This window comes from Podarcis muralis, chromosome 10 (assembly GCF_964188315.1).
Source record: "Podarcis muralis chromosome 10, rPodMur119.hap1.1, whole genome shotgun sequence".
Classification (NCBI taxonomy): domain Eukaryota; kingdom Metazoa; phylum Chordata; class Lepidosauria; order Squamata; family Lacertidae; genus Podarcis; species Podarcis muralis.
In genome coordinates this window covers 12,014,547-12,040,082 of record NC_135664.1, presented here as the reverse complement: position 1 = coordinate 12,040,082, position 25,536 = coordinate 12,014,547, and the positions used below count along the sequence as shown (strand labels likewise).

The window sequence follows — 25,536 nt, the reverse complement described above, 5'->3', positions numbered from 1 at the left end:
CCCTGAATGCCTAGAAATCTAACAGCGTAGACCTTATAAGGCTTTCTAGGGTCAGGCTTTCATAATCCAGATTCTAGCACCCAAACCGACAGATTTCCAGTAACAGAAAACCTTATTTCAAACAGTGGTGATGCCTTAGGCAACATCTCAACGGGACATATATAGGAGAAGGTGCTTCAGATCCAGTTATTTAAGTATAAGAGGGAAAGCACCACTCTGAATTTAGCCACTTACATAAAACTGGTGTCACATGCTTCCAGAGTCTTATATACAACAGAAGCTCTGGTGCCACACTATGGACTATCTGAAGTATCTGAGCTGTCTTCAAAGGTCACCCCACAGGCAGCAGGCAAGGCGACAAGTTCCAGGGTACACATGATAATGGCCAAGCATAACGTATAAATACTGACAGATACCTAAGCAAATTGGATTCCACACACATATTAATGGTGTGTTTGTGTGTGGGATTTATCGCTAAACACCTGTTTGATGAGTGAAAAGTTATAGTTTAGGTGGAACGCAAAGGTATACAAAGAACAGAAAAGGCTTACCGTAGTTGTCTTTATTCTCCCACCTGGTTGTGTACAGGTCCAGCCTGATTTATTGATTAGCAAATCACAGCCTTCTCCTTCTAAACATGGAAGCATTTCACACCACTGTTTTGTTTTTATAATGCGTGCTGTGGACAACAAAAGAGAGAAAAAATCAGCTTATAGTTCACGTTTTCCTGTCCACAAGATTTGCTTGCGTGTGGAGGTCCCCAAGCCACCCCTCAAAATAATTCACAAATCACACATAATTTTTGTTTAAGGTTTTTGGCATAATTTTGGCCACAACTTTATTAAAATACATAATCTGTGAGTGGTTGCTTAGGCATTGGCTATGACTATCTGTCCCCCCACCTGGGACAGAACTGACTTTCCGAACTCCCTCGGAAGCCAGTGAAAGGAAAACAATATTGGGGATCAGTTGAGCTGAGTGACAGTCCCTCACCGCTCACCCAACCTGCTCCCTAAGGCTTGCCGGCCCTGGTCTCATTTCAGGGATTGGACAAAATCGTGGCAAGCCCCAGGATTGCTTTAACGGAATTCCCTTCCACACCACCATTGGACGGGCAGGCCCAGCCTATCCTTACCCCTCCTCCACCAATTTTTATAACCAATGCCTAACCACAACCTTACAAGTTGTGACGAATTGCTAAGTAGTAGGCAAAAACCAAATGGCACCAGCCAATCAGCCAAATGGACAAAATTCCTACTAGGCCCCTGCCCCAACGGCAGACGACCCCATGACAGGCATAGCAAGGTAAACTGGAACTCAGGGCGGGCGGGTGGGCGGGTGATCCGATGCACTCAGCGAAAGAGAAAGCAAAAGCTGAGTGCCCCACTATTTAAAGCCTTTGGTCCCACCCCCCAAATTGCTACATGCAATTTGCCTCAGCAACCCGGCCATCCAATCGTTGCCCCAGGCCATCACAATTTTACCTGCCTGGCAACAGAGGGTTGGCCTAGCAGACCCCATCGCAACACGTGCTCTCATTTCAGGGAGAACACGCTTTATTTTGACAATACATCAATGCTCCATTTCTAGAAAATGCTTAACCAATGTATAGCATGACCCTTCTCCTTGGGCACAACTATAAGGAGATTGAATGATGTTGCTTCCATTTCAGATTAACCACACTTTCATGTCATTTCTGAACCCTAAATTGTGGTTGATCTTAACTATAGTTGCTGAAACAGGTCAGCTCATCAAATGAGGTATGAAGTTGGCTTGTTTCAACAAACCATAGGTCAGATTAATCACAGTTTATCCAGATATGGATGAAAAGGCAAGCTCTGGTTAATCCAAAATGGAAGCAAAAGCTTCGAAATTCTTCCTTGCAGTTGTGTTAGACGAAGGGTGTGTGTGGGGGTTGGAGCCTGAGGTGTTCCTTGCGAGCACAGCCAATGTGACCATAATTAAATTCCACCACAACAATACAAAAAAGTCTTTATGACACTCCAGGTCAGAGATCTTGAAATGACAGATGAGTAATCATATGGTCCTCACTCAAAATAAGCTGCCCCAAGTTCAAGGGAGAAAGGGGCCAGCAGAGCCAGCACACAAGATCCATCTCTGAAGAGGTGCAATCAATGAAGATGGATCCTTTGTTGGCTTAACCTCCACACTGACCTCTCCTGTAAAGGCTGTTAAACTGATATGGGCTCATAAGTGCTGGAAGCAGCTGACATGCACCAATTGCACCAGGGCGTGGATTTTCTTCCATGGAACCTATTTGGCTCCGGTTTGTGGATTTTACAGATCCAGTGAATGCATTCATCCATATTCGTTAGATTTTTTTAAAAAAAATGAATTATTATACAGTTACAAATGAAACAAAGAATATAGACATTTCTACTGAATACACAAGGAAAGGAAAAAGCAAAGGAAAAGAAAAGGAAAAAGAAAAGGAAAGAAAAGAAAAAGAAAAAGAAAAAGAAAAAGAAAACAGAACAAACGAAAACAGTAAAAAATTAAGTATAATACAAGGTAACTATAATAGTCATCCCAGACTATTCTTTACCTGAATACTGATTCTTCTGGGGTGAATCTCTTTCTATTACACTTTTGGTTATTGATTTCGACTTCTGTCGACCTCATGGTGGTTCATTTCCTATAACTAGTACCATTTTTCTGTGTTTCAATATATTCCTTATCTTGGTATAAGGAGACATTTTCCCACTTATGGGTTTATTCTAAGTACAGCCAAACATTGGTTGTTGAACCTTGACTCGATAGGTAGGTATTTAGACAATCCCGTTCCTTCTGGACTATCTAATTTCACTTGTTCCAATACTTGGCTATTAATACCCTAGTCGCCGTCACTGTATAGAAAAATAATTTTAATCTTTCTTTTGGAATATTATCAGTTAGAATTCCAAGAAGGAATGATTCTGGTTTTTTTATGAAATGCAATTTTTAGTAATTTTTTCATTTCCTCGTAGATCGTGTCCCAGAATTTTTTTATTTCTGGGCACGACCAGCATTCGTTCATATTATTGTCTGTCTGAAGCAAGCAACCCTGACAACTTCCTCTCCTTCTTCATCAAGTGTTGGGTATGAATTATTCCTTTGCAAACAAGGCATTTTTCTATATGTGTGTGTTGAAAACTTTGAAGTCAACGTTATCATAGTGATAGATCGATGCCACAGCAAGATATGATGGCTGGGGTTTTAAGCATAGCCATGTGGTTATCTGCTCTAGCGAGGCTTTTCTCTCCCCATACAGTACAGGCAGCCCCTGTCTACGCATGTTCAATATGTGCGCGGTCAGGTATATGCACATTGCGCTAAACCCGGAAGTGGCCCAGAAATGTCATAAAGACGTCACTGAAACATCACTAAAGGGGCAGAATAGGGGTGGAGGTGGGACAGAATGGGGTGTTTACAGTCTTTTTCAATGGGTTTCAATTATACATGACGTCATCCATGTGCACGGTGCCTTGGAACGTAACCCCTGGGTAAACTGGGGACTGCCTGTATAATTTCCCCCAGATGGAAATACTGACAGAAATAATGCCACAAACGGTCATTATACACCACAGGTACATACTCTAAGTAAGAACAACAGTAACTGGAAATCCCCTGTGAACATTCATGGGTGGGGAATCCAAATATATAGTAGGATCACGTCATACACTAGGGTGGGCTGTTGTCTAAACCACTGAGCCTCTTGGGCTTGCCGATCAGAAGGTCGGTGGTTTGAATCCCCACGATGGGGTGAGCTCCCGTTGCTCTGCCCCAGCTCCTGTCAACCCAGCAGTTTGAAAGCACGCCAGTGCAAGTAGATAAATAGGTACCACTGCGGTGGGATGGTAAACCGCGTTTCCATGCACTCTGGCACTCAAAAGGGAAGCATAACACTCAAAATGAAGCACGTTCAGCTTCTAAAAAAAATCGCAATCTGGAACACTTACTTCCAGGTTTGCATTGTTTGGGTTCCAAGTTGTTTGAGTACCAAGGTGTTTGAGAACCAAGGTACTACTGTACTTAATTCCTTGTACTGAACCATGATATTTAGCTTTGACTAATAAGGACTTTTTGCACTTACTGTTTACATGTAAAGTATGAATAGCAAGGATATTAATACAGGGTTGATAGCGATTTGTTCCATTATTTATTTATTTATTTATTTAAGAAAGAGAGTGAAATCCCCTTCCTCTGAAGACCTGAACAAAGCAAAACACTGAGCTCTGTTTTGAAAATGCTATGACACTTAAACTGGGCTACAATTAGGAGAACAGGATTAAGACAGAACATGTGCACACACGTATTTATCAGGTTTTTGTACTTTCTGTCCCCCACCTTTGATATGAATTTATACTCTAAAATGTGTCAGCAACCATGAGAACTCCGTTTGCAAAGTCTCCTGAATATTGATAAAACCACCGGCCTGCTTCAGATATTTCTCTCTGTAAAGTTTCCTGAAGGCACAAAGTTTATGAAACCACTGGCCTGTTTCAAATTAACACTTCCAATGTATATCTAAATCAGCTGACCACCTAGCATGAATAAGCTAGGCCACAAGGGCTTGCATGAGATTTTGAAACTCCGAAGAGAATATCTCCCAAACTGTTGAAATCCTAGTTTTCGGGGAAAGAACAAATAAGAGTCAGATAGCTTCAGGGTAGTTAGTTTTTGCTGTCTAACAAGGGATGTTAATTGAATGCTTGCCTCTAGAGAGAAATCTTTGTCAGGAATCACTGTGCTCTGTTTCCATCCCCTGCTGTTCCGCTCTGCTGTATTCAATTAGTGTACTGGAAGCAAAGTAAAATTTAAACTGATCTCTGACATGCCAGCAGAAACCACTACAGGGATCAGGTTTTTTGGGACATCTTGCTTTGTTGCCAATATGCTGAGCATGTCAGAGTTAATGGGAGCCAGAGGAAACAGCTAGTGGAGGTATCGAAGGAGCATGGGAGAGAAGAGGCAAAGTACTAGGAGTCAAAGTAGCAAGAAAAATTGCCAGTTTTAAGCTCTGGCTCTCTTAAGGCAGCTCCCTGTTTCACATAGCATTTGGGAGGAGCAAGAGCTCAGGGGCAGAGCGTTCCTCCCGTGCAGAAGGTCCCAGCCTCAATCTTTGGCATCTCCTGTTCAAAAGATAAGGAAGCGGGAACAGATCTCTGCCTAAAACCCCAGGAGAGCCACTGTTGACATTTCCATTCCACCTTAAGTAAGAGGCATGAGATTGTTGCGTGTCACATGTCTGCTTACATTCCAGCACAGTATGCTGGGAACTTCCGTTTGTGCATAGCTTTTGCTGTTCTCTCGGAGACGACATGAGAGAGAGACGACATGTTTCTTTGTTCTGATTTATGTTTAATAAATCTGTAGCTGTAGCATGACTTCACAAGCCTCACGCCTCTTCTGTGTGTGCAATTGTTGTTGTTTAGTCATTTAGTCATGTCCGACTCTTCGTGACCCCATGGACCAGAGCACGCCAGGCACTCCTGTCTTCCACTGCCTCCCGCAGTTTGGTCAAACTCATGCTGGTAGCTTCGAGAACACTGTCCAACCATCTCATCCTCTGTCGTCCCCTTCTCCTTGTGCCCTCCATCTTTCCCAGCATCAGGGTCTTTTCCAGGGAGTCTTCTCTTCTCATGAGGTGGCCAAAGTATTGGAGCCTCAGCTTCACGATCTGTCCTTCCAGTGAGCGCTCAGGGCTGATTTCCTTAAGAATGGATAGGTTTGATCTTCTTGCAGACCATGGGACTCTCAAGAGTCTCCTCCAGCACCATAATCCAAAAGCATCAATTCTTTGGCGATCAGCCTTCTTTATGGTCCAGCTCTCACTTCCATACATCACTACTGGAAAAACCATAGCTTTTACTATATGGACCTTTGTTGGCAAGGTGAAGTACACTCTGCTAATAGCGTGCCCTGGCTTTTGAAGTCCGGGTCGCTGATTTACGTTGGAGAATGGGTCGATGGAAGGAGACGTCCAAGCTGGGGCATGCCAGCTGGCCTCCCGGCCCTCTGCATGTCAACAGCCACTGCCTATAAGAGGAGACAATACTGGGTAGTGATGTATGAAAGCAGCTTGCTGCTATTCCCTCACTCTAAGCTCAGTGTTTCACATCCTTGTCCCTGGTGTTTGGAAAGGAAGGGAATAGATATCCTAACCAGTCACTCATAGGCTTGGATATGTCAGACTAGCCACCTCGCCACTCTGGTATTAGGAGCAAGCTCCAATTATGAGTCATTCTTGGAACCTCTCCTCTCTCTTATTAGTCTTTTTGTCTTAATCCTCTACACCCACCTCTTCTTCTGGAATCTTCCAAGAAGTCTATATACTCTTGAACAACTCTGAAAAAAGGTTTTTGATAAGCTCACTCGACTTCTAGTGCTATTACCTCACTTTCAAATCCAAGGCAGCATAGGGGTAGTCAACAAACCAGCTCATTTTTGGTATTTATATCTCGTCTTTCTCCCAAAATGGAATTCAAGGTGGGAGGACACAGGCAATCTCGAAACGCTCACCAGAGAAAATTAACTTAGCGTTAGCAAGATTCTAAAAGAATATTCATACATCGACAGGTCATAAAAATGCCAATGCAGTGTACAATGAAATCATTAAAATGTCACAAAGCTATAAAATGTTAAAATAAAGTGACGGGGGAATAACGATGGCATCCATATCATATTCCTTCTATGGTACATCCTGTGGATGAGCCAGAATCCTTGATAAATATTCTTGTCCCAACCCAACTTGTTTGAGTGAACAGGAAGCAGAAAATGCAAACTGATATGAAAAAGGGACATAAAAGGTATTCGTTGTGGCTATCAGTGAAATAATTTTTGCTGCCCCTGCCCCCAAGAAAACCAAAGGGCATCAACGCAGTTCGTGATATTGTACTGCTGGCACGAAGCTTAAACAAATTTCTATGGCTAAAATACAGCAAAGAACAAGTTTATTTATTTCATAAAACGCATACACTGTTTGATTGTAAATGAAACCTCAAAGTGATTTTTAAAGATAAAACAGTGAAATCAAGAGAAGGGGAAATACAACCCTACGTTAAAGCATGCAAAAGTTAAATTACTGAAACAGATTAAAATTACTTCTACTTTTGAAGGATCTGGGGAGGCTTCTCTAAGCAGGAATGTTTTTAGCAGTACAGTGGTACCTTGGTTCTCAAACACCTTGGTACTCAAACAACTTGGAAACCAAACACTGCAAACCCGGAAGTAAGTGTTCTTGTTTGATTTATTTTTTCCCCAGAAGCCAAACATGCTCTGTTTTGAGTGCCACACTTCTGTTTGGAGTGTTATGCTGAGGTCTGTCTGTTTTTGCTATTTATTTTGCATTTTGTTGGCTCTTTTTTGTGTGTGACTGTGTGTAACCCAGTTCAGCTACTGATTGATTGATTGATTGTGTGACTGCAGTACATTGTATATTGCTTTCATTTATCCATCAAATGTGTTGTACTAAAAGAACTGTATGCAATCCCTTCCCACAAGAATAACACACGCATCCCCCACCCCACAGAGCTAGCAAAACTATTTTGTTTCTGGAAGTTTACAATGTTGCAACAGATTTATGAGGGGGAAAGCAGATCTAGCTTGAAAGTTTCATCTGTCTATCCATCCATTCATCCACCCATCTACCCTTGACAAGCAATCAAATTTTAACAATTTAAAATAAAAATACCTGGCTGATAAATAAAATCCATGTGTTGGAATATCAGTTACTGATAGACATGAACGTGATATGAATTGATTATTTCTCCTGCCAATCAAAGCTCTTGTTACATATGCATCTGATGTCATAGATGCACATAATGAAATTCCTGATTGACAACTAAAGCCTGTCACATTGTTCACACATTTTGATGTGTGTTATAAAGGGACAGAAATCAATGGGAAACACAGAGTGCTGATTTCTTAGTTTTTCCTTTAAAAAAATCCAAGGTGGTTTCACATTTGGCAAAAGCAAAAAAAAAAAAAGGCAAGCAAAACTATAACAACAACAACAACAACAACAACATTATTTATGGCTGGATTTCCCCAGCCTCTCTGGGCGGCTTCCAACAAAATATTAAAAATACAATAAAACATCAAACATTAAAAACCTCCCTAAACATGGCTGCCTTCAGATGTCTTCTAAATGTCTGGTAGTTATTGTTCACTTTGACATCTGGTGGGAGAGCGTTTCACAGGGTGGGTGCCACAACCGAGAAGGCCCTCTGCCTGGTTCCCTGTAACTTTGCTTCTTGCAGTGAGAGAACCACCAGAAGGCCCCCGGAGCTGGACCTCAGTATCCGGGCTGGATGATGCGGGTGGAAACATTCCTTCAAGTATACAGGGCCGAGGCTGTTTAGGGCCTTAAAGGTCAGCACCAACACTTTGAATTTTGCTTCGAAACATACTGGGAGACAATGTAGGTCTTTCAAGACCGGTGTTATGTGATCTTGGTGGCCGCTCTTAGTCACCAGTTTAGCTGCCACATTCTGGATTAGTTGTAGTTTCCGGGTCACCTTCAAAGGTAGCCCCACGTAGAGCGCATTGCAGTAGTCTAAGCGGGAGATAACCAGAGCATGCATCACTCTGGCGAGAGAGTCTGCAGGCAGGTAGGGTACTCAGTTTGCGTATCAGATGGAGCTCATAGATAGCTGCCTTTGACACAGAATTGACCTGCACCTCCATGGACAGCTGTGAGTCCAAAATGACTCCCAGGCTGCGCACCTGGTCCTTCAGGGTCACAGTTATCCCATTCAGGACAAGGGAGTCCTCCACATCTGCCCGCCCCCAGTCCCCCAAAAACAGTACTTGTGTCTTGTCAGGATTCAACCTCAATCTGTTGAAACACTTTATGGATATATAAAGCAGAAATTAAATTACGTAATACTAAAGTGCATTCCTTTTTTTTTAAGGTATTCCTTGTTTGAAAAATAATACTGATACTTTGTTCATGCTAGATGTTAAAAACAAAAATAGAACAATTATTTTATAATATGAGTTTTATTATAATAATTATTTCATATTATGTATGATTTCATATTATGTCTGGTTTCAAAAATTTATCAGGCTTACTACTTACACACTCCTCAGTTGAAATTTAGAAATAGTTATTGCATGGGTCTCTTTCACTAGAAGGGACGTGGGTGGCACTGTGGGTTAAACCACAGAGCCTAGGACTTGCCGATCAGAAGGTCGGTGGTTCGAATCCTCGCGACGGGATGAGCTCCTGTTGCTCGGTCCCTGCTCCTGCCCACCTAGCAGTTCAAAAGCACCTCAAAGTGCAAGTAGATAAATAGGTACCGCTCCGGCGGGAAGGTAAACGATGTTTCTGTGTGCTGCTTTGGTTCGCCAGAAGTGGCTTAGTCATGCTGGCCACATGACCCGGAAGCTGTATGCCGGCTCCCTCGGCCAATAAAGTGAGATGAGCGCCGCAACCCCAGAGTCGGTCACAACTGGATCTAATGGTCAGGGGTCCCTCTACCTTTACCTTACTCTCACTAGAAGACCAATAATAGACAGGGAGTGTACAGTTTTATAAACTGGTATAGCAAAGATTAGGGCATCAATTTCTGCACTGCTATAACAGCTGCAGAGGGAAGAAGGGGGAAAGAAAAATTTATTCTATGAACCTGTCTTCTGCTCATGTAATACTGACTGCAACCCATAGCAAATTTTAATATTTAACCCCAGCTCACTCTTTTCGTTCATTCTCAAAATTTGCCCTTGTGACCATTCCAGTCCACATGATTACATTGATAAAGTATTGGTTAAACAGAAGTTAATATTTGCCATTGTTTTTGTGACTCCAGGGACTCTAGAAAGCATTAATCTTGTATGAAAAATTCAGCTTTAAAAATGAATCAATCTTTCCAGTGCAAATATGCGGCTGTTATCCATATTTGCTTCTGCAGAATATTGAGATAAACAACATTCCGAGATGTACAATAGCATTTCAATGCATTGCCTTTCCCAGAGAGGCAATGTGTAGTATTTAATGCATTACTGAATAGGGAGGTCAAGAGAAATCTCTGCGGTTCTATAAAATGTTGTGGTAAGGCATAACAAACATCAAGAAGTTTCTGTGGTAAGCCTGTGACTTATGGTTGAGTTAAACCACATTTTAGAATGGTGCGCGCACACAAAAAAAATCTAGCAATATATCATGTTCCTAAGTACCTTAAAATGAGAGGCCTGAAATCAATAAGAAAATTGTGTTTAATGCCTATAGGAAAGAAACGGAAGAATACTGGAGTGCATGAAGCTGTGAAACAGCTTGTAAACTGATGCTATGATTCTTATAACTATATTGAAAGCTGCTGTAGGAGCTAAGAATGTGATCTGTGAAATCCCCAGTATAATCTTAGGCTAGCCACAAAAATCCCTACTCATTTTCACTAGTCACAATCAGATAATCATATTGCACTGCTTGACAAGTCTGTAAATTACTTTATAGACAGTAAGGATTTCTGAGATGAAGCATGCCCAAAACAAAGAATGTTTAATATATATATTGCAATTAATGTGCATGTCACTGTATAGGACAACATGAACAAACAGGCTAGTCTCTACCATGATGAATCTCCAATCTAGAATTTGAATTAGTGAGTGGTTATTATTTTTTTTAATTTCTATACCGCCCGTCACCTGATGATCACAGGGTGGTTTACAATATGAAACACAAAAATACACAACAGAGTAAGAAACAAAATCAGTACTTCCTTCCCTCCCCACAGCTTGAAAGGCCATAGGTAAAGGTAAAGGGACCCCTGACCATTAGATCCAGTCGTGGCCGACTCTGGGATAGCGTTGCTCATCTCGCTTTATTGGCCGAGGGAGCCAGTGTACAGCTTCCGGGTCATGTGGCCAGCATGACTAAGCCGCTTCTGGCGAACCAGAGCAGCGCACAGAAACGGCGTTTACCTTCCCGCTGGAGCGGTTCCTATTTATCTACTTGCACTTTGACGTGCTTTCAAACTGCTAGGTGGGCAGGAGCAGGGACCAAACAACGGGAGCTCACCCCATCGCGGGGATTCGAACCACCGACCTTCTGATCAGCAAGTCCTAGGCTCTGTGGTTTAACCCACAGCGCCACCCGCGTCGACCATTGAAAGGCCATAGATTGTTTAATTAGTCTTTTTTATAACTTTTTATTGGGTTTTATAAACAAGAATAATGTCATACAAATAAGCATACCAATTTTTCTCATGTCATTTGTATATCACAAAAATAGCATAATAAATGTGGAGTAAAATCTACAAAATATGGTTCATCGTTAGTGGTCAATGTATACGTTCTTGGTTCATGAATTGGTTTAAACAAAGGGGAAACAGGGTAGAACGGAGTTTTTCTGTTTTTTGTTAATTCATCAAGCATTTATTTTTATTTTTTGTTAGGAAGAAAAGAGGGGGAAAGAAGGGGAGAGGGTGGTAAGTGGTGTGGTGTGGTTATACTTCTATTCTTCTATTTAGTGTTAAGTGTGGGGATCTGTGTCGGCAATACTTGTATGGGTTTAATTAGTCCTGTCCACTGGTCCCATCACCTCCTGGCAAATAGAAGGGGAAGAAATGGAGGCAGTGAGAGATTTTACTTTCTTGGGCTCCATGATCACTGCAGATGGTGACAGCAGCCACGAAATTAAAAGACGCCTGCTTCTTGGGAGAAAAGCAATGACAAACCTAGACAGCATCTCAAAAAGCAGAGACATCACCTTGCCAACAAAGGTCGGTATAGTTAAAGCTTTGGTTTTCCCAGTAGTGATGTAAGGAAGTGAAAACTGGACCATAAAAAAGGCTGATCGCCAAAGAATTGATGCTTTTGAATTATGGTGCTGGAGGAGACTCTTGAGAGTCCCATGGACTGCAAGAAGATCAAACCTCTCCATTTTGAAGGAAATCAGCCCTGAGTGCTCACTGGAAGGACAGATCGTGAAGCTGAGGCTCCAATACTTTGGCCACCTCATGAGAAGAGAAGACTCCCTGGAAAAGACCCTGATGTTGGGAAAGATGGAGGGCACAAGGAGAAGGGGATGACAGAGGACGAGATGATTGGATAGTGTTCTCGAAGCTACCAGCATGAGTTTGACCAAGCTGCGGGAGGCAGTGGAAGACAGGAGTGCCTGGCGTGCTCTGGTCCATGGGGTCTCGAAGAGTCAGACACAACTAAACGACTAAACAACAACAAAAATTTTGTCTGGCACCAAAAGATATTTATCAAAGGTGCCAGGCGAGGCTCCCAGGGGAGAGAATTCCACAAGTGGGGAACCACCACATAAAAGGCCCGTTCTTGTGTTGCTGCCTTCTGGACATCTTGCAGAGGAGCCACACAAAGAAGGGCCACGGTTGATGGCCGCAGGGTCCAGGTCAGTTCATATGAGGAGAGGTGGTCTTTGCTTGAGCGTATGGAAGATAACAAGGTATCAGGAAGGAACATGTTCAGGTGCTTTTACACATACTGTGGCTGCAATTTAGCTAAAGAAGAATATATACAATTTGGCCTGCGAGTGTGTCAGGGGAGGTTCATATCCCAGCATGCCTGACTATTAGCTATGCTGGCAGAGTTAGTTAACATTTGCAGGGTCACAGGCTAGCCACCCCTAGAGTAAGGATTTAAGACATATGTTTAATAAAGTTTTTGGCCTGGAGCACATAAATGCTAATAACTTATGTGAATAAAGTGTTGGTGCTGACCTTTAAAGCCCTAAACGGGCTTGGTCCAGTATATCTGAAGGAACGTCTCCACCCTCATCATTCTACCTGGACACTGAGGTCCAGCACCGAGGGCCTTCTGGCGGTTCCCTCACTGCGAGAAGCCAAGTTACAGGGAACCAGGCAGAGGGCCTTCTCGGTAGTGGCACCCGCTCTGTGGAATGCCCTCCCACCAGATGTCATAGAGAACAACAACTACCAGACTTTTAGAAGACATTTGAAGGCAGCCCTGTTTAGGGAAGCTTTTAATGTTTGAATGACTACTGTATTTTAATATTTTGTTGGAAGCCGCCCAGAGTGGCTGGGGAAGCCCAGCCAGATGGGTGGGGTATGACAACTGACTGAGGTAGGCGGAGACCTCCAGGTATCCCACCTGAGGGAAGGCAAGGCCAAGCCTATGCTGTTGGAGCTGCTCCAGATCTAGGGGCTGAACGCGTCCACGCAAAGGGCGCCCCCCGTTTTAAGCGGGGAGCGGTCATTATTATGATGATGAATTATCGCTATAAGCACTATATTTTCATTGATTATTCTTCACTTTTAATGTTTTATAGAATGCTGGAATTGTGAGCCGCATTGAATTGTATGTAGAGACTGCAGTGAATCAGTCCCTTTGTTGCAGGACTGCAGGATTCACTCTTTTTTGGGCAAAAAATAACGTTTATTCAAAATGATCCCAACGTATGGAGGATGTTACAAAGCACACATCCTTCCTTTTGACAATGAAGCAACTATTTCACTACCAATCCTAATATAAAAGCCTTGTATAGGGAAGCTATTTAAGGTTTAATGTTTTTACATATGCTGGAAGCCTCCCAGAGTGGCTGGAGCAACCCAGTCAGATGGGCAGGTTACAAAGAATAAATGATTATTAAAAGGCTACCATATGTGCAAGTTTTTCTTCTTCTTCTTACTATACCAATGACCTTTAAAACTAAATTTAATCAATTAAGGGCTACTACTTCCGAAGAGTTCTTGTCTCTTGTTTGCAGTTCTTACCGATAGGAATGCTGACAGGACAGATCTGCCGGCATCAAAACAGCATGAATATTCCATTGGCAGAATATGCATCACTTCATCTCAGTAATCACTACTGTGAGACTACCTATGGAATGTGCTTGAAAGAGCTGCCCTCGCCCCACAAACCAATCTATGCTTCAGTGAAACTCTCGGGAAAATTTAAACCAAGGCAGGTTTATCTAATTAAAGGTTGTAGAAACTTCTGAGGCAAAGTGATCAGAAGTTTATAAACAACCACTGCAGTTCCAATACAGTCATACCTCATGTTAGGTTTGCTTCATGTTATATTCTTTCAGGTAACGTCCCGCGGCGATCCGGAAGTACCGGAAAGGGTTACTTCAGGGTTTCGCCGCTCGCGCATGCGCAGAAGCGCAAAATGACATCATGCACATGTGCAGAAGCAGTGAATTGCAACTCGTGCATGCACAGACGTACTGCTGCTGGTTGCACTCTTTTCATGTTGCAAACAGGCCTCCGGAACAGATCCCGTTCGCAACCAGAGGTCCCACTGTCATACTGGGAAATTGGGGAATGCCGTATATATCAGACACCCACCAACTGAAAATGGGTACCAAGCACTGGAATTCATGAAGCTGGAATGTTTGCCCTTCAGGTTTGTAGACAGATGTTTATACAGTCAGACCTTGGAAGTTGAACGCAATCCATTCTGGAAGTCCAATCGACTTCCAAAACAATCGGAAACCAAAGCGCGGCTTCTGATTGGCTGCAGGCAGCTCCTGCAGCCAATCGGAAGCCCCGTTGGACATTTGGGTTCCAAAGAACGCTTGCAAACCGGAACAATCACTTCTGGATTTGCGGCATTCAGGAACCAAAACGTTCGAGTACCAAGGCGTTCATAATCCAAGGTAGGACTGTATACCACTTAGCATTGCAGGATGCCATGAACATTAGAGACCTGCTTTGCCTTTCAATATTTAACTTTCTAAAAAGAACAAGAAGCTTATACGAGCAAACATACTGAGGTGCTTCATGCTATGTGTTCTCAGTCCGCTTTCTGACTCAGAGTCAAGAGACATTCACTCAGGAAGCAACTGTCCCCCACCTTGGGATCTTTCAAGCAAGAGTACATGGCTTTATTCACCTCTTCCAGATTTGGAGAGTACTATTTAGAAAATGAGAGTCTTTCATAAGGAAGAGGTGTTCATAAACGGTTCATCAAAATGTTTACATCTACATAAAAGAAACCCAGCATGACTTCTTTCTTCTGCGCGCACACACACATACACACCAGCTATGAATGAGTTTTTATCATTTCAAATCAACATAAAAGCACTTCAATAAAAGGTCAAAGTGTTTATCATTCTAGCTTCTTAGCACCATTTAAGCAAACACAACTAATATAAAAAGTAGTTATTATTCCAGAGTGAACCTGATCTGTACATGGAAATCTTTCTTGAAATCTAAACGCTCAGGTTTTTCAAAAAAACCACACAAGTGCTTTTTAAGAAAATGTCCCTGGCCTTGAATAAACTAATCCTCCTGAACACAGCATGCACGTTTTTCATGGGAGTGTTAGAGGGCACAAGGCAACTAGATAAGAAGGCTCTTTAAAAAGCGTCCGTTATCTGCAATGAAAGCACGCCTCTGTTATGTTTAACGTGCAGCATTTGATTCTTTCCGGGACAGTTTGTGTGAAACTATGTATTTAGCTCCTTCATTTGACAGAAGGGGTAAGAACTATAGCACAGATCTCCAACTGACCATAACCTAGTATGTGATGCAATATCTTGCACATAAAAAATAGGCACCTGGATGGCTGGGTGCCCAAGCAGGATAAACATGGTCCTTATTGTTATATATAGGCAATAGGCCTGGACGATATATTGCCCAGGACCCTTATGAGGAGCAGACCACAATGTCAGTGGTATATCACTGGTGAAACCACCACCACTCCTGACTCCCTCTGCTAGCAGCGAGTCAAGAGTTCTTATCTCCTGTTCCTCATATGACGGAGAGGGAGAAACAAGCTGTATCAGCGAGACACCGATACAGCTTGTTCCTCCCTCTGCATCTTTGAACTGCTCAACCGAGGTGTGCAGTTGCCCTTGCCTCAGTCAGGCAGATAAAGGAGCCCCCGCCTGGTACTGTCTCCTCCAAGCCAGCAGCGGGATGGGGGCTCTATGAAACTGCTTAGCTGAGGGGAGCACGGTTGCCTCTCCCTGCAGCCAGCAGTTAAAGGAGCCCCGATGTTTCACCTGCTTGCGAGCGACAAGAGAACCGAGGCTGTCTCAGCTGGGGAGGGGAAGGTTCCCTCCCCGTGACTGAAAGGCACAAAAATGTGGCAATATCCTGGCCTGTGAGCCTGGGTGAAACCTCCTCAGTTCTCGAGGTGAGAGCTGGGGCAGTTTCACCCGGTGTCTCGTAGGCAGAGGCCGATGCATCTTGTTTTTCTGACATCGTAGTATATCGCCAAACCACGATGTTTGGCGGGCGATACACCGCGGCGTTGAAAAGCTGATATCGCCCAGCCCTAATAGGCAATGCTTGGAAAGCTTTGCAAAAGCCCCATTCACACTTCAGCAGCGAAGAGGCATACACATACAGCTCAGCAGCACTTCGTAGAACACCCATATGATCAAAAATGTGTGTGCATGCTTTCAGATCCTTACACCAGTGTTTCCCAAAGTTGGGTCTACAGCGGTTTTTGGAGTACAACTCACATCACCCCTAGTTAGCAGGACCAGTGGTCAGGGATGATGGGAATTGTAGTCCATCAACAGCTGGAGACCCAACTTTGGGAAACACTGCTTTGCACTTCCACAAAGCCCTGCTGAATGAATCAATGATCCATCAAACCCAGCATTCTGGTCTCACAGTCGCCAACCAGATGCCTATGGAAGCCTGCAAATAGAACCTGATTGCAATATCACTTTCCTCACTTGTGACTCTGACTAGGAATGCATGGACCTCTCTAATCTCACATTCCAAATCTTAAACAGAGTCCTCCCCATTTCCCCACCAGTTTGCGAATTTTATTTTTTAGAAAAGAAGCTTCATGAAAATTCATCAGCCTTGTAGTGCAAATTTGTCCTGATATATACAAAATTCCCTCCCATATGTACATTTTTGCAAGCATTTCTCCCAGTGTAATCCGTTTTTGATTGTTATTTTGTTGTATAAGACTTTCTATGAATACTTAAGTACACATCTATTTGCGCAAATTATTGTAGAACTGTATTGCAACATTCAGGGAAGTGTGAATTTTGAAGTGCAACTGTGTTTCAGTTTGTGTATTGTTTCAGGAAGTGCAAATTAAGGAACGGCATGTTGAAGTGTGAACCAATCTTTCCCCCTGGGCCAAGCAATTGGCACACTGCCTCTGATGGTGAAGTCAGAACATATGCTGTAACTGTAGTTTAGAAGTGTATTTCAATATTAGGCAATCTAAATCTACTAAAACAACAACATAGCAGTTCCGGTTTACCATATAAAGAAACACATGAATGATTTAGAATAAATCTAATAGTGGGATAGTTACTAACCTAGTTGGCATGATACACAAGTCAATCAATCAATCAATCAATCAATCAGTCAGTCAGTCAGTCAGTAAGTCAATCAATCAATCAATCAATCAATCAATCAATCAATCAATCAATTGTGTATAGCCCAAGGCCTTTACAATGTACAGCAGGGGATAAGAACAAGGCTTTCCTCTGAAATCACACAACATGACCTGTAAAAGTTTACAGCATAATCATTTACAGCACAAGGTTTTAAAATTAGAAAGCATTCTCGTAGATCAGAGCTTCTTAGCTGCCAGAGCACATTTGGTTACTAGACATGTACAGTGGTACCTCCGGTTGTGGATGGGATCCGTTCTGGAGCTGCAGTCAGATCCCGAGGTTTCTGCAACTGGAGGTGCCTGTTCTGTGCATGCAAGCGGCATGATAGAGCACTTCTGTGCATGTGTGCGGTGTGATAGAGCGCTACTGCGCATGCGCGCAGAGAAACCCCCAGAAATATACTTCCGGGTTTGCCGCATGCGTATTCCGAAGGATACATAACAAGAGGGCCATGTAAGGTACCACTGTAATTTGAAGATCTTTATCAACTATCACTTCCTGGGGGGTCAGCCTTAGAAACAGTTAATAATAGATAATGGAAAATTTTCTCTAGGCATTTTATATAAGGGGCAAATCAGCAGGTAATACATGATATCTTTGACCTGATTGCATCCATAAATGCATTTAAGTCCCATATGGGAAATTCCCAGGTATCTGTTGGAACCTGAGTTCGACAAATGACCTGTGTAGTTATGGGAAAGTCAGTATCTCAAGGTAATAGAGTCTTAAGTGGGTGATCTTGATTTGGGGGTACCAAATATAATAACAGGCATCTTTAATAGATTTTCTATCTTGATTGGTGTGTCCTGGCCGAAGATTCAATTTCTGAGGTCACGCGAATTGAGGGCTAAATATTTCTCCTTTTGGAGATTGTGAGCCCTAAGCTTATCATGACGCTTTTGCACCCAGCTCCCTGTCCTTAGTTGCTCTAACCAGCAAAGCTTGGTAAGAATATAGTCCTCAAAGGCATTTAGCCTGCGCCAGTTCTGTACAATCAAAACAAAGTAACATAATGCACCCAGCTATCCTATTAAAGGGGGAAATACTGATGAATGTAATTAACAGCTCTTAAACATAGATTTAATTTCATATATATATATATATATATATATGATTTTCTAACATTCCAATAGCATACCTCATTATAACAATACCAATTTCACCCAATGAATACAATTATTATTAAAATGTCAAATTATACAATTTAATTAAACTGGCCCCACCACACACCAGTGTTAATGAGTTTATTCTTCTACATTTGTTCCGTGTTCCAAAAATTTAATAATTTCCATTCCATTCCATTCAGATACAAATCACTTATATAACAGCTGCAATCTTGTGATTTCTATTCCTGTTGGTATAATACAGGCATAGGCAAACTCCAGCCCTCCAGATGTTTGGGACTACAATTCCCATCATCCCAGACCACTGGTCCTGTTAGCTAAGGATGATGGGAATTGTAGTCCCAAACATCTGGAGGGCCAGAGTTCGCCTATGCCTGATATAATAGGTAATGTGTAAAGTTTCAAGTGAGGAACTTTAGCTATAATCCTTATTCTTTCCTGCATGTGACAGTTTACCCCATGATGTTTTCCCATCCATATATGGTGTTGTATCCTTCATTCCTGAAACTGTTCATGCTTCCCATCATGCCCCGGAATGAGCTGTTATCTCACAGTTTCCAAAAGTCACTGCATCGCTTTATCCCGTGATTCGGCTTCCAGTAAACAAGCCACCTTCTCCATTTTTCCAGCCAAGGAAAAACGGTTTGAATCCAGACTGCAGATAGTTAATCCAAAAACTTCAATTTCCGCAGCTGGTATATTTCTTTCCTCCCTGCCATTGTTTTATGGCCATTTATACTTATCTTGAACACATTCCTTTGTGGATAACAGAGGTTAGGGATGATTTTGCTCTATATTTTCAAAGCATAGTGTTTCCTGCCCTTCCCCTCAGTTCCTTTCTCTCTCACGCACAGTTCCAATTTGCTTAAATTCCATATTATATTCCAGTTTCTTCCATCCTCACTTGTGCAGATTTGTTCAAATAAAACTTGCATTCCGGGGAGGGTTGCTTCATCATAAATGCAGAGAAAAATTTTAAGTAAGCAAACCGTGGGCTCCCCTCACCCGATCATCTCTTTCACTGAATGAAATTCACTCTCAGTCCAAACCTTTTACATCCTTGTAGCTGGGTTGTTTTCACAGTTTCTTATATCATCATTTCTGGCATGTGCCTGTTGTTGTTGTTTAGTCGCTTAGTCGTGTCCGACCCTTCGCGACCCCATGGACCAGAGCACGCCAGGCACTCCTGTCTTCCACTGCCTCCCACAGTTTGGTCAGACTCATGTTTGTAGCTTCGAGAACACTTTCCAACCATCTCGTCCTCTGTTATCCCCTTCTCCTTGTGCCCTCCATCTTTCCCAGCATCAGGGTCTTTTCCAGGGAGTCTTCTCTTCTCATGAGGTGGCCAAAGTATTGGAGCCTCAGCTTCATGATCTGTCCTTCCAGTGAGCACTCAGGGCTGATTTCCTTCAGAATGGATCGGTTTGATCTTCTTGCAGTCCATGGGACTCTCAAGAGTCTCCTCCAGCACCATAATTCGAAAGCATCAATTCTTCGGCGATCACGTGCCTATAGTTTATTCCAATTATAATCCAATTAACAGGATAACCTGTGCTTCCAGGAACGGGATCAGGATTGGGGGTCATGGCAGCCAGAGTGCTCCGTGTGTCAAGGGATGTTCCTGCCCAAACAGACAGCGGAAAATCTGAAGTGGAGGGAGGGCAGACTGAGGGGAGTAGGAACTTGATTCCTTCTCACACTGAGAGTGAGGTAAGTCCCCCTCTCTCTGGAATGCTGGCTGTCAGTTCTCAAAGCAGCACAGAGCCAACACAACAGGCTGCAGGAGAAAGGCCGTGTTTAGACTCTGCCCAAGAAGAGGAGGAGGAAGGGCTGGTTGCACCTGAATCTCCTGGGAGCGGGAGGAGAAGCCAACTATTGGAGCAATGTAAGCCCGACAGGGGCAAAAAGTGGGAAATATCCTGTTGGCGCAGAACACGTCATCTAGTAGAACCAACTGGCTCAAGCAGTGAAGGTTGAACTAAGAGAGCTCAGACTGCCGAGTAATTGTAATTACTTAATAAATCTAAAAGCAATAAACCTGCCAACGTGCCGTGTCTTGTGTGGGAGAGACAACGTAAACTTGACAGCATGCACCCAGTGCCTTTGCCTGCCCTCGCATTCCATGGGGAAGCAAGTGCTGGACCACCGGGCGAACTGCAGATAAGAACCTGGTTCCTCATCCAACCAAAGAGGAATGCAGAAAACGAAATTCCTCCATCATTATCTGATTATCTCCATCTGTCTCTCTCTCTCTCCTGTGGTGTTGGGAGAGACCTCATTCCTGGCACACTGGAAACAGGAAGCCAACATAGGTTTAATTTCTGCACTTTCTTAGATTTAGCACAGTAGGATATGATATTCATCAGATATGAATATCTGCACTCTCAAAGGAGCTATGAAACACAGGATATCCACTGAGTGCTCTGAATCTACATGGTTAAAAAGCTAGATTTAGTCCAGATAATAAGTTCCAACAGGCTTTCTTCCAGGTAACTGGATATATAGGATTGTAGCCTATATTTAAAACTGCTGATTTAAGTAGCAGATAATTTTCTGCTACTCTTGAAATATATATGTTTGATTTGAAGTACAGAACTGGATTTTAATTAGCATACATATCTGCTCTTGTAATATCTTGGGGAATGGCCAATGAAGTATTTATCTGATGGGATTCTTTGGTAACATTCCACCTTCTCTTTTCAAAAGCCATACATTCATGTAGGTTATAAACTACAAGTATTCTCATCAAAGATTTGCAATTTATTTAGGGCTCTGAAAACTGCTGTGTTTTGGGGAGCAGGGTGGATTTTTGCTGAGCTACCACCACTCATGTTTGAATTAATACCAGTTAAATAAGAAATTAAAAGTGAGTCCTAGAGTTGTAGTGTTTTGAGCCAAAAAGGAAAAGTACTGTACTTTTTTTCCAGATTTGCATGTTTTTTTAAAAATAATCATTAAAAGGTAGTAAACAATTACCACTATTCGTGTTAAGTTGTGGGTGAACATATCAGAGGACACAGTGATTCTTCAAACAGCTCTTGTTTATTCACAGGCCAGATCTGAACTGAAGGGGTCAGCCAGCCTGCTTATATAGAGCTCCAGTACAACGTAACTGTAACAAGTTTCTGAAACTATTCAATCACTGAACGTCACTTTCAATCCCTTATTTGCATATGTGGACCTGAGTGAAAACTATCTACAGTATCCCCCTGCTGGCCCAGGGTGAGAACTTCAGTACATAACAATTCCCAACTCATCACACTTCATTTCTCAACCCACCCATTCTCTGTTAAGAGTTATTTTCCATGCAAATGAAGGCCTTTTAAGAAAAACACAGGCACTTGTCATTACCATTAATAATGGCTGGTGCAGAACGTATGCAGTGGGCTCCTTTATTAACACTGTTGCAACAACAACAAAAAACACTATACACCCATATAGCTTTTGTTTCCTTGGCTTAAATCACAAACTACGTTAACAACCTGTCTGAGCGTTAAGATGGTTTGGTCCTCTTCTAAGAGCTGTTAGATTGGTGAATACAAGGTATAAGACCTTCTCATCGGTGCTTTCATACTTCTGGAAGTCCTTACTCAGGGAAATATTGAATGAAGTTGCTAGTAAATTCTGACAATGTTACTGTTGTTGTTGTTGTTGCTGCTGCTGCTATATTCCAATGCTTGGTCAATGCACTGTGCTTGAATTTTTAAAGCTATCGTTTCTGGGTTTAATTTAATGATTATAACTCAATGGCATATTGTGATTTATTTATTTTTGGCAACCTAAAAATACAAAGTAGGTTGCATTGCAGTGTGCCCTGAAAGGTGGCTTGAAAAAAACTAAATAAAATAATCGAAAATACAAAGGAAGCCAGCAAAAAATATGTTTTGTGGATCCAACCTTTTCTGTCGGAAAATTGAACATCAAGATTGCCTTCTTTCTTCTTAAGTCTAAAACTTGCAAAGATGAAAGTGACCTACATCAGTCCCACTACAGTACATCAAATAATCCATTATTTAACAAATCAGTGAAGCACCTCTACAGAATGAAAGCAATGTATAGCCTTAATCCTGCTTCGATTAATTTTCTTCTTCACAGAAAGTAGACCTTAATCTATATCCATTTGCAGTAATCTTTGCAAGAAAACACTACTTGACTTACACGTGCTGCTTGATGGCAAAATGAATTTCTTAGGCATGTGGGTACCCTGTGATAGGACCTAATAAAAATTGCCCCTGCAAACAGAGAACAAGCTAAATACGTTCTGTATGCTCAAGTGAGCTCCACAGTTAGAGAGATGATGAGGGTTAATGATGTATATTCTGAATTCTCTCCACTAACACACACCCAAGCAACACTCTTGATTACTGAAAAGACCTCAAGGACACTTGCCACATCCATTTAGGAGTTCTCTCTCTGTTTAGGGACATTTTGCTGTTGTTTTCAAAATGATTTTGTTGAGGGGGGTGGTGTCTTTCAGCATAGTAACACAAATTGTTCTGCTATTACATATTGCACCAGAATTTTCAGTGCCTCGGGAAACCTCTATGAAGAAAAACAAATACAAACATCTCCCTTTCACAAAGAGGAAGATGCACTGAAAAACCCATGCAGATATTTGACCATAAACACACAGATAAACTAAACCCAAATGAATCAGAATTAAGTTGTTCCTTCATACATTGACATATAAGAGATCTTCCATGCTTTGGAAACACTGCTACAAGAATTGGTGGGAAGGAATGTTTTTCAGACGGCACTTCCCTGAGGGTACTGAATAACTCTGAACCAGAATTGCAGAAAAAGTCCTGGAGAAAAGATGGGTCATAATGCGCCCCTACATTTAGAACAAGAGTCCCGTCATACGATATTGCACAAGCATTAACAAGGAAGAAGAATTTAGAGAATTTAGCTTGTAGAAAGTATTTTCTTACTGTTTGGGGAATGTTTTTAATTATATTCTTAATAGGTTTGCTAGTCTGGGGTCCTTCTGAATGCAGGGTGGGAAAGAAATCAAACATCTAATAAATAAATAGTTTATATATTTTGTACGCTATGTTTTGGTTATAGGCTTTGCAGAATTCTCTGAGCTGTGATTGGTGTATTGGATTTGAACCAAAACCATTTTATATTTAAAACTCATTTTATATTTTGTATATTTTGAATATATTTATATTATCTATTTTGAACTCAAAGATCAACTTTTTTTAATTTTGGAAGTGGGGAAAATGGCACCTGATTTGTAATACAGGCTGCACATTATGAGGCGGACAAGACCATATTCCTAAAAAGGTAACTACAAACTCCAGCAAAACCTTTAGAAATAAGGAGTGTATGCTTATGACCAACAACAACCTCCATACCTGGAAACAAGAAGGTTGTGACAGCAGGTCCATGGTTATTGTTGTTGTTTAGTCAACAAGACGTCTGACTCTTCGTGACCCCATGGACCAGAGAACGCCAGGCACGCCTGTCTTCCACTGCCTCCCGCAGTTTGGTCAAACTCATGTTAGGAGCTTCGAGAACACTGTCCAACCATCTCATCCTCTGCCGTCCCCTTCTCCTTGTGCCCTCACTCTTTCCCAGCATCAGGGTCTTTTCCAGGGAATCTTCTCTTCTCATGAGGTGGCCAAAGTATTGGAGCCTCAGCTTCAGGATCTGTCCTTCAAGTGAGCACTCAGGGCTGATTTCCTTCAGAATGGATGCGTTTGATCTTCTTGCAGACCATGGGACTCTCAAGAGTCTCCTCCAGCAACATAATTCAAAAGCATCAATTCTTCGGTCTTCTTTATGGTCCAGCTCTCACTTCCATACTTCCATATGGTTTTCACTACTGGGAAAACCATAGCTTTAACTATACAGACCTTTGTTGGCAAGGTGATGTCTCTGCTTTTTAAGATGCTGTCTAGGTTTGTCATCACTTTTATCCCAAGAAGCAGATCCTTCATGGACCACTGCCTTGTCATGGCGACGGGGCTTGAATAAGAGAAGCTATGAGCTATGCTGTGCAGGGCCGCCCAAGATGGACAGGTCATAGTGGAGAGTTTTGACTAAACGTGATCCACCTGGAGCAGGAACCGGCAAGCCACTCCAGTATCCCTGCCAAGAAAACTCCATGGACAAAAACAGGTCCATGGTACAGCTCTGCTTTGCAAAATGTTTCCCTAATTCTTTTTAATTACACAATGACAATCCTCTGCACGGGGACAGCAGCCGCGTGTGGATGTACTTGGTCAACTATTACACAAAATAGAAACACACGGTATAAGGCTTCAGTCTCACCAGACAAACCATGTCTGGATGAAGCACCAGCTCTAGTTTTTAGCTATTTGCCCCATTTCCTGTGAAGGAGCGGGGTGGGAAGAGGCAGCAATTTCCATGTTCAAAGCCTACTCTAGGGCTGAAGTGTGTTGGCAGCTAAATTAGAGATGCACCCAAGCAAATTAAAGCTTTTCTGGAGAGAAAAAAAGGGGGGTGAAGCAGCAGTGTTTAAAATTAGAAACCCTTTTCAAAGCTGATAACAGTTAAATATAAATGAGGAAATCTAGCATATGACTTCCCAGCAGTGCTTTTAAGCCCTGAAATCCTTTTCTTGCTTGCACACAGCCCACTGCAAATTATAAGAGTTGATGTTCATGCAACTTAGAATCACCAGAAGACTGGGATGGAGAAGCTGAAAGAGTAAGGAATAGTGCTCACTAAGTGTGCAAAGACATTAGAACTAAATGACTTGATATAATATTCTTTATGTAATGTGGAATTAGTTTGGTTGATTTCAGCGGAAGGCCCCAAGGAGCTATTCCACAGTCATTGCTCATGTGGCTTTGATAACTGTCAATTTTTTCCCTTAAATGAACCTGACTAAGTGAGTTTTCCCATTCAGTTTTAAAGTCCAATATTTTCCATGAAATATAAAGTTGAATTATAGGGTATTCCACCAGAAGCCTTATCCTTTTAGTTGTTGTTAATCAAAGAACACCTCCTCTAATTTTAGACACATTATAATATATGAAATAATTAACATAATTGAATTGTATCTGATGGTCTCGATATTCTTGTGAAGATATAGCCATGCTCTGATTGTTGGAGACCTAGTTTGAAACATAC

General features: G+C 42.1%; 1 protein-coding gene across 1 annotated transcript in view; it reads right to left on the bottom strand.

Moving 5' to 3' along the window:
- Window positions 1–324: 324 nt before the first annotated feature.
- The window catches only part of TAFA5 (TAFA chemokine like family member 5), a 279,463-nt gene continuing 254,251 nt past the window's right edge, over window positions 325–25,536 (bottom strand). The window contains 3 exon segments of the mRNA XM_028745723.2: window positions 325–351; window positions 353–461; window positions 463–679. Of these exon segments, the coding sequence (XP_028601556.2) occupies window positions 325–351; window positions 353–461; window positions 463–679 (353 nt within the window).